Raw genomic sequence first — 12,060 nt, 5'->3', positions numbered from 1 at the left:
ACACTATTTCTTCTTTCATAAAAATACTTCAGTTGCATATAATTTTCTACACAATTGTGCTGTTTTCCTAAAGACATAGACCTAAATTTCCACAAAACAGGATTCTTGCAGGATCACCTCTGGGTTTATGTCTGATAACGGAACGGTTATTGTGAACTGCAGCCAAGCCACAATGGCACACTGTACTGGCCAAACATAGTGTTCCAAGAAAGCCTGACTGTGCTGAGTGACCATGTCAGAAATATCCTTTCATCAGCTACAAATCATGGTTCTGCCCTAACCTTGTTCTGACACTCCTCAGCACTCTCCTTTTGAGGGCTCTTTCAGAACCTTCAGAGGTTATAAATCTCCTCCTGATTTGCAGCCTGCTAAGCACCCTCGTTGTTCTTCTGATCATCTCAGTAGCTCTCCCTCATACACCTGCTACTTCCAATTCACTTTTTCTTGAGTGCAAGTGACCAGACCTTCCAGATGCAGCCCTGGCTCCACAATATGGAAGTGAGAGTTCCTTGTGTCAGTGGAAAGCACTTAAAAGGGTCTATGTCTTTACTTGACTCTTCACAGTTACATCACAACCAGTTCTCATGAATGACCGGACTCTAATATCCTGTCACTTCTTCAGTTATTCCCAGCCAAAGACACAGTAGCTGACTAAACAACTTATTCCCATTAGTCCCTGTACATATGCAAGACGTTGCACTTTGCATGACAGTATGTCACCCCATGCCATTATCCCAGGCTCCAGGGTCACTCCTGGCCACTTCCCACGGTGAACACCCATCTGCTCTCGCACTCAAGACCCAAACATGCTGGCACTAGCAAAGTTCTAACTTCATTTGTTACACCTCAAAATAAGCTTCAAACTGCTAACTCGCTGGACAGCATCACCACGATTTGCCACCTCAGTCTTCTATTTTAATCCACTTGAGAGATAAATGGGAGGAAGAGGAACCGTACTTCCATGTTTCCAGGCTGTTCCCCGTTCGCGGGCACACGGTGCTCGCAGGCGAGCAGCCGCGCTCCACAGCCAGCCCCGACGGGCTCGGCGAGCGCACTGCGCCCGGGCCCTCCTCCCCGCCCGCGCTTCAGCCCTGCGCCTGCCGCCCGCCCGCGGCCCCGCAGCGCCCCCCGCGGCAGCTCAAGCTCCAGCCCCGGCCCCGGCCCCGGCCTCGGCCCCGGCCCCGGCCCTGGCCCCGCTCTCGGCAGAGGCTGCGCAGGCGCCGCCGAGACGGAGAGTTTGGGGTGCGCCGGGAAGTTGTGTCTGGGTGTGCCGCCGCTGGTCCCACTATGTCGGGCTCCTCCAACGTGGCGGCCATGAAGAAGGTGGTGCAGCAGCTGCGCCTGGAGGCCAGCGTCACCCGCGTGAAGGTGAGAAGGGGAGCCGCGTCGGGACGGGACGGGGGGGACGCGCCGCCATTACAGTGCCCCGGGGGCCGCGCCCCGTCGCGCTCCGGGGAGGCAGCCGTGCCGCCCAGTGGGGCAGAGGCCGGGCCAGGGCAGCCGGCGCAGACTTGCCCTGCCGACCCCCTCCAGCCTTTAGCCCCGGGGCTCCGTCGCGTCTCCCCCGTCGAGCCGAGCTGCGTCCCTCCTGCTGCACCCGCGGGGCCCGGCCGGCCTCCGGCTTCCTGCGGCCTCGCGGCGACCCCCGGGGGCCGCTCTCTGGCCCGAGCGCTGCTCCGGGAACGGACGCGCCCCGCTCTCGCCTTTCATTTCCTTGTTCCGAGGAGTGGCTTCTTCCATCAAACTCTGCTGAAGACGGCGGCTTGGGTCGCGGTTTACAACAGGTTGCCTTGGCTGGCCCGGCTCCGGCACTGTAAAATGGAGACTTGGCTGCCAGACATACCGAGTGCATTTGTGCATTTTCGGGCTGAGACCAGGCCCTGTCAAACTAGAGAAACTCTTGGCAAACTGTAAATACAAAATATCAGTGAAGTTGCTGGATTCTGAAACTTTGATCATTCTTTATCAGTTAAGAGTTACAGCAAGGAAAAGCAAAGCAGAGAGTTTCTTCATTGTTCTGTGTTTAGGTAGCTACAGCCTACCAAAAACCCCTTACACCACCTCATCATACAGATGGCTTTCCAAGGGAAGATAAATGCTAGTTCAGTCAAATAAAGGATCTTAAACGACAGGCTGTATCTTTAACGATTTATGATGTTACTCATCTTTCATCTGTCAGGCTTAGAAGTACCAGGAAAGTTTTCCACATTAATTCTTATAGTGTGCAACTCCCTTGTCCTTATGAAACAAAAAAATTACAATGAAACTGTTGTAAAAAACCTACATGAGCTGTATTGCAGAATCATGTAGCAGTATTCTTTGTACTTTTTTCCCAGTAAAGTGCATTCAGTGGTTTCTAATGCTGACTTTCATTACTGCTAGGTCTCTCAGGCTGCAGCAGACTTGAAGCAATTCTGCCTGCAGAATGCACAACATGATCCCCTACTGACAGGAGTATCATCAAGTACAAATCCGTTCAGACCCCAGAAAGTTTGTTCATTTTTGTAATTACGCAAACTACTTCACTGTCTTTCAGTGGTAAGTTCCTGAGTTACGATTCATAACCGGTTTGGTCATTAAAATAGCTTGGCTTTAAATGAGACTGTCTGTATGAAAAGCATTCACAAGAGCCATCTGATTTCTGCAGCTGCTCTTGGTCTAGATCCCCATTTTGGGTCCCTCCTGCCCTATTCTGGTTGTAGCTCTGTACTGTACACGTGCTGCTCTTAAGTATCATGAATAGTATTTAGCTGTTGCAGTTTCTGTTGCTGCAGCAAAGTAGTAGTGGGGTGAGCTACTGCTGAGCTGCAATTTGGGCTAACCTGGTTGTATTCTGCTGTACCTTCCTTCTATGTAAGGGTATTATCTCCCCTGTGTCACATAACGGCATGACTCTCCTGGCAGCATACACGGTGAATCCTGATTGTGCCAGACAAAGCAGACTTCAGTTCTTGAACTTTTAAAGAACACTTACAAAGTTAGTTTAGCAGTGATCTCCAAGGACAGCCTCGTCCCTCGTAGCCAAAGGAAGACAGTATGTAGTCCAAGAATTGTATCAAGGCCTATGCACCACTCAATAAGACACTGCACAGGTTTAAATAACAAAACAGTTGAATAGTCATTTGGATTTTTATTCCAAAATTTCTCTAAGTTCACAAGCACTACTGCTGTCACTATGAAGACTGCTATCTGGTGTTCCTTGAAAGTCCTGGTGGTTAGATTTTAGACTAGCCTATTCAGAAAGGTGAGGTTTAGATCTACAGTAGTCTCACAAAGACTGTGAGTGTCATAATAATTCTGTATTTTGCCACAATAAGTGCATGGCAATTTTACTGTATCCCTGTTCCCCACTGTGGCTTGACTTGGATCTGTTTGATGTGAGAGCATAGATGTTATTTTGAAGTACCTGATACACAGTTAACCATAGTTCACAATCCTGAGAAATCTCACCGTGAGTCTTAACCTTGAAGAATTCTGAGTTTGTAGCTGACTCACATCACTCAAAGAATTGTAGGTTGCTATATTTAAGTTGTAATTTAGGTAGCATTATAGAAAGGTGACCACAGTCAGATTGAGTTGTTAAACTTCTTTAAAACTGGTCTTCCCCTCAAGCAGAAAGCATCCAAAAAGTGTAACAAGATGGCTCATGCCAGTAAAGACCAGAGTAGCAGGAGTATAGAGGTTGATGCTAAACTATTTAACAAACAAAAAGAAATAACTTCCCTCCTTGTGTTGAGCAGTGAACTACAGCAGTGTGAAATGTTCTTTAGAGTTTGTGTAGCTTTTAAAATTACTTCTATTGTGAATCTTAACAACTATTCTTATTTAAAAGACATTACTCTTGGACACTGAAATATGTTGATATTACTGTAGCTTCAGCTTTAAGCAGTAATTCAAAGAAGAAATCATATCACCTGTAGGTGTTGATAGACTTAGAACCTCTAAAAAGCCAAATGTACATTCATCAGTGACACATACTGCTCCCTAGTGAGAGCTCTGCCAAGGCCTTTTAATTCCCGAGTGTGATGTCAGGAAATAACATTTCCTCTATCACACACACGTGTGCACACGCAGGGCATCAAGGCTTAATATTTTCTTTCTCGGTTCCTTCTTTCTGGTTTTGGAACAGACCACTTGTTTCTGCTGATGTTACAGGCAAAATTAATTAGAACAGCAGTTTTAGTTGCACTACCTATATAGAAGATTTCTCTCCTTCACTACATCTCTTGTAAGCATTTCCTCAAAAAAGGCAATTTCTTAGTTGTAATCCTGGTGTTTTTATGAAAAGAGCCAACAGAGTGCTGTTTGCAGACTTAAGAACCACCTCTGTGAAGAGGAAGTGTCACTTGTTATGCAGACTCTCCCTGCTTTTCAAAGGCAAAGGAGATAGATGCCCACTATTTCTGTAGGAGTGACAGCTTTTTCAGTCCTTCCACTTAGCAGTTTGGCATTCAGAAGACACTAAGCTTCCGTTCTTTCGTAACAGCTTTCAGTATCTTCTCGTACCCTTGGTAACAGCTTCATGGTTTTAAAAGTTTATTTTATAAACTAAGTTTTATAAAACAGCGGTGGAAAAAGATTTCTTTAATAGCTGTCAATGTACATGTTCTCAGATATAGAACTGCATCATTTAGCATTGGTACTTTTTCTAACAATGTGTTGATTTTGTTTTTCAGATCTTTTAGCATCTTTTCTTAGCCGCTGATGTGTGTATGGGCAGAGTGCCTCAAGGAGTGGCCTGGTCTGAAGTCTGTACAAAAGCTTAGCTTTCACGTGCCAAATCTAACTGTAAAATTGCTACTGTCGTCAAACTTCTTACCATCTACCTCTCCAAACGAAGTGTATGCTAGTTACAATACTTCTGTTTCATAAGGGAATCAGTTTTATATGCCAAGCAAAAAATAAAAGTGACTTGACTTAGTCTGGTCTTGAAATTACTTTAACAACTTAATTAACTTCTGCATATGTTGATGCATCACTGCAGCAGCTGAAAAACATACACAGGAGTTAAATTTTCCATGCTGCTGCGAGTTTGCCTGGGGTTGGTAAGTCTCACACAACAATGAGGCTTCATCAGTACTATACTTAAGAGCATAACAGAACAGTAATTTTTAGCTGTAGTTTATAATTCAACTATACAGCCATTCCTGTATGATACACATCAAATAAAGACAAGAATTAAGAGTAATTTTACCCTAGTAGATGGATGGCTCTTTAGGTAAATATGAAAAAGCACTTACTACAGCTGCATATGAAAAGTAATTAAAATAAAACATAGCTTTTGAGGTGCCAGCGAATGTGCCAACTCAAGGCAGAACAGGAGTTTATTCTCTGGGTAGTGTGGAGCTGGGGCTTTTCAGCTTCGAGACTGAGGGGTGACCTCATTCGTGTTTAGAAGTACACAAAGGGTGGGTGTCAGGAGGATGGAGCCAGGCTGTTCTCGATGTCCAATGATAGGGACAAGGGGCAATAGGTACAAGCTGGAACATAAGAGGTTCCAAAGAAATACAAGGAATAACTTCATCACTGGAAGGGTGACGGAGCACTGGAACAGGCTGCCCAGATGGGTTGTTGAGTCTCTTTCTCTGGAGATGTTAAACGCACCTGGATGAATTCCTGTGTGACCTACTCTAGAAGGTCCTGCTCTGGCAGGGGGGTTGGACTGGATGATCTTTCAAGGTCACTTCCAGCCCTTGAGATTCTGCGATTCTTAAAAATTCTTTACTATCACTGTTTATTTCTTTTTAAACACAGTATCAGCTATGGGTATATACCTCTTCTACATGACATGTGCAGAAGAGGTAGCTGTAAGAGTCAAGTATGTTATGTTTTCTAACTTCAGCAACATGGCAATTTTATGCAAGATGTTAATGAAACAAAATACCACAGACTTCCTGAATTGCATACAGCCTTCTCAATGTCCTCTAGCTAGGAGACAGGTTTTGGGAAACTCACCATACTGTCAGGACACAGTGTACTGCTAGTTAGAAAGAGGTTTAAAGTATTTATCTCTTACCTGATTAATGGAAGATGTCTGGGTGTAGCCTCTTAACAGAAAAAAAGAGAAGTCTGTATAACTAGGAATACTTTATTTTGAGAGTAACCAAAATATTTACCGTCTTTGATGTTGCAAAGTGTAACTCATCTCTACAGCACAGCAGCAGTCATGGCAAATCTTCAGTGATAGCTAAATGACAGGCTGCTCTGCATTGCCATAGTTTTTCCTGATGAACTGGAAAGGGTCACTGCCGTTGTCATGTCGTTAGCGACAGCTGTAGGAGGAAGGATGCTTGATGTGCTCCTATAGAACGTTTTAACGTTTGCAGTTTGTCTTTTTCTGCAGCCAGATACTGTTCAGTAGCATTACTTAGGAGCCTAAGATAATCCATAGTTCAAAGCAGTTGTATTTCCGGTCACCGGCAATTGGCAGAGCGCTGTCTTTTACAAGTGAAATTTTCTTCTACTCGTGTCCATTTCTCGGCGCTGAAATTTAATAGAAAAGTTATTAAAAAGCAAATTCAAGCGACAGGATGCAAACAACATCAACCACCCCAGTTTATGCTGGAGTGCACAGTGAAATGTGTTACAGCTACAGTGTAGTTGAGTCAGCCTTTCAAGGGAGAAGAAGTAGAGATTAATGGTTTAGAACTGAACAGCATATAGCAGTTCTCCATCTACTGAAGAGCACATAAAGTGTCTTTAAACCCAACAAGATTACCCATTTCATGGACTACACCATGAGTAGTATATTTTTCCTTCTAGTACAGCTTGGATACTCAGAAGTCTTAAGTTTTGTCCATCAACTGCAATTCCATGGTAAAAATGACTACAAAAGTAATTTGTCATTACTTAAAGTAGTATTTCCCATTTCACTTGATGTGCAGTGGTCACTGCTACTTCCTATTCATTATTAAAAGGTGACACTTAAAGAGCTTAATAATTTGTACATTACAATTCTTGCAATCACCTTGCACAGAAACAGCTCTAGTCAAGATTACTATGCTTCCAACAATAGCTTGTATCGAGGAAGCAGTTCTCACATTTGCTTACAACTATGTTAAAGAAATCGCATTCTGCAAATAAACAGCCATGGTATATTCATACTCATCATCCTTGCCATTTTTGGTTTTGACTTGCAATATAGAAGAATGCTTCTACTTGGCATATTTTTCAAAGTATACCTCTGAATATTTTAGTTAAACGCTTCTGTATTGAGAACTGCGTTTATACTGCGTTTTGAAGCTAAGATCTGTGGTTACATTTCATATCAGATTTAATATCCCTTCCCAAGCAGGGCTGTTATAATTATTTAAGACATACCTTATGAATCCATTCATATTCTCCAAATTTGGAATCAAAGGTTCCTTTTTGAAGAGACCTCAACTTTAATGTAAAACGTGGCCCAAGTTCTTGAAGTCCCACTTTCTTTTCACTCTTGAAAATATATCTTGGGGAAGAAAAAAAATAAATTAGGAAGCAAGTTACAACAGCAGCCTCTCTCATTTGTGAATGAGCTTTGTGGAAAGCATTACCTGTGGAATCTGAAAAAGATGTAGTCTCTCTGGTTGTGAAACGTAGCTACTTGTCTTCCAATGAACTGAGGATCATGCGGGAAGAGAGAAGCAAACATGCGACCGATAGAATGCCCAAGTCGTGTTGTAAAGTTATTCAGGATTACTTCAGGTTTATGTTCTGTGGGCTCTTTCCCTTTTCGCTGAAATGGAAGTAATAGGTAAGAATGCAAAGAACAGATGGGATGCAAAAGGATTTTAATGTGTTATCAAAGAATGGGGGGAAGACAACCAGGGACAATTTCCTGTGAACAGGGCTGTTAATAGTGCCTGAATCATTTTTTCCAACACAACCCAAGTTTGTATACAAGGAGCAGCCGGTTACATAAGGATCTTTGCTTCAACAATATAAACTGAATGAAAAAGTGCAAAGAAGTCATTTACACTTCTTCCCTCTTGCACCCATTTCCACTCCTGGCAGTACCCATTCGAGCAACTAATGCAGTCTACCTATCACAGGAGTCTTCTCGCTGTACTAATACCAACTAACAGTATATAGGACCAAGAGTATATGAGATTCTTCATTAATGAGATAGATGAAGTTTAAAAATTACTTATTTCAAAAGAGAAAAAAAACACATCTTACTGAAAACTATTCAAGGCCAAGTAAGTAACACTAAGGAAAAGGTGACAGGGCTGTAGGAATAACTAGCATTTAGTCAAGACTAGGAACTGCATCTATTGATTCATACTGCTGATTTTCAGATACTCTATTGTGTGTATACTGTACACTGGGTATTCCCTATTGATGTAGGTTATCAGCTGCTATTTACTGGCACAACTATACAGATACTGGGCAGACAGTTAAAGGAATTCAGCAAATAACTGAAAATAGGAATATGCTGCTTATGGAAGTAGAGTGTATTAGTCCACAGCTTCCTCTCAGCTTACAGAAAATATCAGCTGTACAAGATCAGCGGAGTTGCACAAAAGTGCAGCCAGTTTTGCCAGTTCAAGTAGACGGAACATTCATCATTAAACATCAGGCTACTTATTCTTTAACTTTTGTTGGGAGTCTCACCTTTATTTCTTTACGCAATCTGACACTACTCATTCTAAAATGAGCAGTTGGACCATCAGGCAGGTGACTTAAAACAAGACCATCTGTTTACCAAGTTAAGAAAAAACAAAAGCTGGTAAAGTTTATCTAATTTACAGAGGAATATCTTCTGCAAAATGCACTGTTACATTAGAGTATTTCATCCATAATCCATGACCAGTCTACAAGGTTTCATTTTCTTTTCCAACGTACATTCATTAGCTATTTAACTAGTGTTCTGAAGTATGTCTACTCAGTTTTGTTTCAACAGCAAGTCAGAGTTTTATCTTCTAGTGCTTTCTCACTTATTAATTAGTAGTGTTTTATCTAGTCAGCAAAACTAAATGGAAATTCCTGGACAGAAAAATTTGTTAATGAAACAAACTGTTCAAGTTTACTGAAATAACAACAATGTTTATCTATGTGTTACAAACTGAAATAAACCCCAAACCAAGACACTTTCTTGAATAATTCCAAGTTTTGCTAGCCATCAGATATTCAGGTTAGCAAAGTGATTTTTAACTCTGTAATTAAACCATAAGCTTCACAGTGAGCAGAAAAAAATCCAGAAAATCTTTGTTACACAGCAAAGAATGATTTGCTTTCCCTAGTAGGCCCAGAGCTAATGTATCTATTATAACTAACACACAAAAGGATACTTGGTATTTTGCGATCTTCATTAATAACAATTAAATCCGTGAAGTCCCTTGCAATACACTGTGGAATAATTCTTTTCAAAGCCAGTCCTCTTCGATAGTAGACATGTGAGTTGGGTATAACAGTAGAGAGCTGTTCACAGAATCTCACTGTTCTCTGTAAAACAGGTGAGTTCAGTTGCAGCGTGGTAAATACAAATTCAAACATTAGTGGATGGAGGGCTGGCTCCTTCCAGGTGCCCTCGCTGATGATATATTATTTCCAGTATCTCTATAAACATTTGAAAAGAAGCTATTAAATTACTTCATTCAGTCAGTGGGGGGAAAAAATGGTATTTGCAGTAAAGACTGCAGCAGACCAGGGACTTCGGAGCTTTTTAAAGGATATTTTTGCTTCCCTCAATCATATTAGAAGAAGGACAATTCCAAAAGTATAACCTCCGAGCACATGATATCTTAAGGACATTGGTTTACAAAACATCTGTAACATTTCAAAATACAACACAACTATTATTTTAGGTACTAATGCCTTCCAGATAAACTGTTTGAGGTGTACTTTTTCCTATTTTTAAAACCACTTCTTTTATGGTTTTCACAAATGTCAGTAATCTCCTCAGTTAGGTAATGTGGCTCATTTGCATATAAGAACATATTGGTTTTTGTTACGAAGGATATAGTGTTAGGACATACATATTCAAGGTTATTGACAGTCACTAAATGAAACAGCAGATTAAAAAAAATCCATGTGAAAGCTATTATTTTCAGCTCTCATTTGCTAATCATAGCATGAAAAGCCTAGGATCTTATAACTAGTTGATTGCTCAGAACTCAAGTAAAACATACGTACCCCCCGAGGTCTGTCTGATGTTGTAATAAGAATCTTGGGAACTGTCTGTCTGTTGAAGTATGGTGCAAATTCATCAGTTGCTTCATCAAAAGCAACCTGGAAGAACAGAAATCTTGTAATCCACCATATATGAAATAACTGGAGAAAACTGTTAGATCTGATCTAAATTCTCATGTCTCATCTTGAAAAAAAGGTTAACTTCATAGCATATGCAGGAATTCAGTAGTTACCTCTTCATCATTGGGATCTACAATTGTTTCATCATACACTCTCTGATTTTCAATCGTCTTTGGTATGGCCTTTGGAGGTGCCTAAAATAAATAAGTTCATTAACACATGAATGTAATTTTAAAGTGTGTTGCAAAAACCACATTCATCTTATATTCTGTATGTTTCTACATAGAATTAAAAACATTTATTTTACACCAGCTTTTAGAAAAGAAATTACAATATCACCTTGATTAAAAATATGCCCAGGTATTGGGACACCAGAGAGCATCACATGGAAGAGAAGCATTGCCAGAATAGTGACAGTGCTTAATTTCACTCTCATTAAGAAATGAGGTTCTGAAACAAAACAGAGAGGAACATTTTATCCATTTATCTTCCATAGAAAAAAAAAAATCTCTACTTTTTCCAACACATTTTAGCTGTGACATCTACAATGTAGTGTCTAATAGATTATAACATTTACCCTGTTTACTTACACTGCTTCTCTGTGATTACGATAATACAGGAACCCACAACTGCTCATCTTCAACTATCGATATGCTTTTGAAATAGCTCAGGAAAAGAAGCAAACCTGTTGCTCACGGCTGAGATCCAAAACAAGCAGATAATTGGTCTGGACAGGGTTTGGTGCTATCTGATTGTTTTCATTTATACAGAAATTACTTATTAGAGTATAATTCCTAGTGACATCAACACAGTGCCATAATCATTACCTTAGACTGAGAAGACTTTTCAGGAAAGGCCTGCTTTTACGCCATTATAAGCTTAAGACTCACCCTACCCGATTAGAGCACCATTTAACACGGGACCAACAACTTTGCAAAGCTCTGCGGTTTGACACTAGTGCTGCAAAACACAGTGCCCCTGAAGGCTACCACGGCCCGCTGGCACCGACCCCACCGCGCCGCTGCAGCCCGCGGGGAAGCCGTTTCACTCACGACCCTGATGCTGCCTCGACACAAGGCTGGGCCCAAGCCCCATGGCTAAGGCGAGCGCTGCCCGCTCCCGGCAGCCCGCTCCTTCCTCACGGCGAGGCCAGCCTGGCCTCGCCTCTCCTCGCCGCGACACGGGGCCGCGGCACACTGCATCCAGAACCCTTACTTTGTCTCCGAGGGCTTCTCGTTCCTTTTTCCGCTTCTTCTTGGCGGCCAGTTTCTCCTAGCGAGAGAGGGAGAGCGATCCGTTAGCCAGACCTGCCGCGGCCTCCCCTGCTCTCCGGCGACCGCTGCCGCGCCGCGCCCTCACCCACCTTCCTCTGCTGCTGCTTCCAGCGCAGGAACATAAAGTGCCGCCGCTGCTTGTTCTTGATCTCGGACAGGCTAAAGGTCGGCGGGAAAAGAACCCGCTCCGGGGCGGGCAGCTGCCCATCCTGCGCCGCAGCACCCGCCAGGCCGCCACCCGCCATGCTGCTGCCGCCGGGCACGGGCTCACCCTTGACCCCTGACCTCCGCCTCCGCCTGCCGGCACGGCACGGCCCGGCCCGGCATTGCGGCTGCGCCCGAGCCCGAGGCCCGTGGGCGGGAGCTCTGCCGCGCATGCGTGGCGGGGCCTGTGTGGCGGGCCGGGGCAGGGCGGGGCGCGGGGCGGGCCTTGAGGGTAGCGGCGCCAGTCGCCGTAGCCCTGGCAGCCGCCGCAGTGGAGGATGCGGAGCGAGAGCCGGTGGCCGCTGTGCTCCCAGCGCCCGGAAGGCGCGGCTGGGCCCTGGTGACGGCCGCT

The 12,060-nt window shown here is 43.4% G+C and overlaps 2 protein-coding genes across 2 annotated transcripts; one reads left to right on the top strand and one right to left on the bottom strand.

The window, feature by feature from the left end:
• The first annotated feature begins 1,201 nt into the window (after positions 1–1,201).
• Positions 1,202–4,920, top strand: GNG5 (G protein subunit gamma 5). Its single transcript, XM_062003554.1, has 3 exons — positions 1,202–1,368; positions 2,383–2,538; positions 4,677–4,920. The coding sequence occupies exons 1-2, from the start codon at positions 1,288–1,290 to the stop codon at positions 2,506–2,508; spliced, it is 207 nt and encodes a 68-aa protein (XP_061859538.1). The 5' UTR covers positions 1,202–1,287; the 3' UTR covers positions 2,509–2,538; positions 4,677–4,920.
• A 1,152-nt stretch (positions 4,921–6,072) lies between these two features.
• RPF1 (ribosome production factor 1 homolog) lies at positions 6,073–11,852 on the bottom strand. Its single transcript, XM_062003553.1, has 9 exons — positions 11,594–11,852; positions 11,446–11,502; positions 10,344–10,424; positions 10,114–10,209; positions 9,270–9,423; positions 8,593–8,675; positions 7,533–7,714; positions 7,321–7,447; positions 6,073–6,483 (listed from the first exon to the last, which is right to left on the bottom strand). Exons 1-9 carry the CDS (start codon positions 11,747–11,749, stop codon positions 6,442–6,444), a joined length of 978 nt encoding a protein of 325 aa, XP_061859537.1. The 5' UTR covers positions 11,750–11,852; the 3' UTR covers positions 6,073–6,441.
• Positions 11,853–12,060: the final 208 nt, after the last annotated feature.

Source organism: Colius striatus, chromosome 10 (assembly GCF_028858725.1).
Source record: "Colius striatus isolate bColStr4 chromosome 10, bColStr4.1.hap1, whole genome shotgun sequence".
NCBI lineage: Eukaryota > Metazoa > Chordata > Aves > Coliiformes > Coliidae > Colius > Colius striatus.
Note: the sequence above shows the minus strand (reverse complement) of the source record. Positions and strands in the feature narration are given on the sequence as shown.

Coding starts and splice junctions, on each gene's coding strand:
- RPF1 (XM_062003553.1), bottom strand. CDS start 11,749: ATGGCGGGTGGCGGCCTGGCGGGTGCTGCGGCGCAGGATGGGCAGCTG. Junction 11,503..11,593: donor GGAAGCAGCAGCAGAGGAAG/GTGGGTGAGGGC, acceptor CTCTCTCGCTAG/GAGAAACTGGCCGCCAAGAA. Junction 6,484..7,320: donor AATATGAATGGATTCATAAG/GTATGTCTTAAA, acceptor ATTAAATTTCAG/CGCCGAGAAATGGACACGAG.
- GNG5 (XM_062003554.1), top strand. CDS start 1,288: ATGTCGGGCTCCTCCAACGTGGCGGCCATGAAGAAGGTGGTGCAGCAG. Junction 1,369..2,382: donor CCAGCGTCACCCGCGTGAAG/GTGAGAAGGGGA, acceptor CATTACTGCTAG/GTCTCTCAGGCTGCAGCAGA.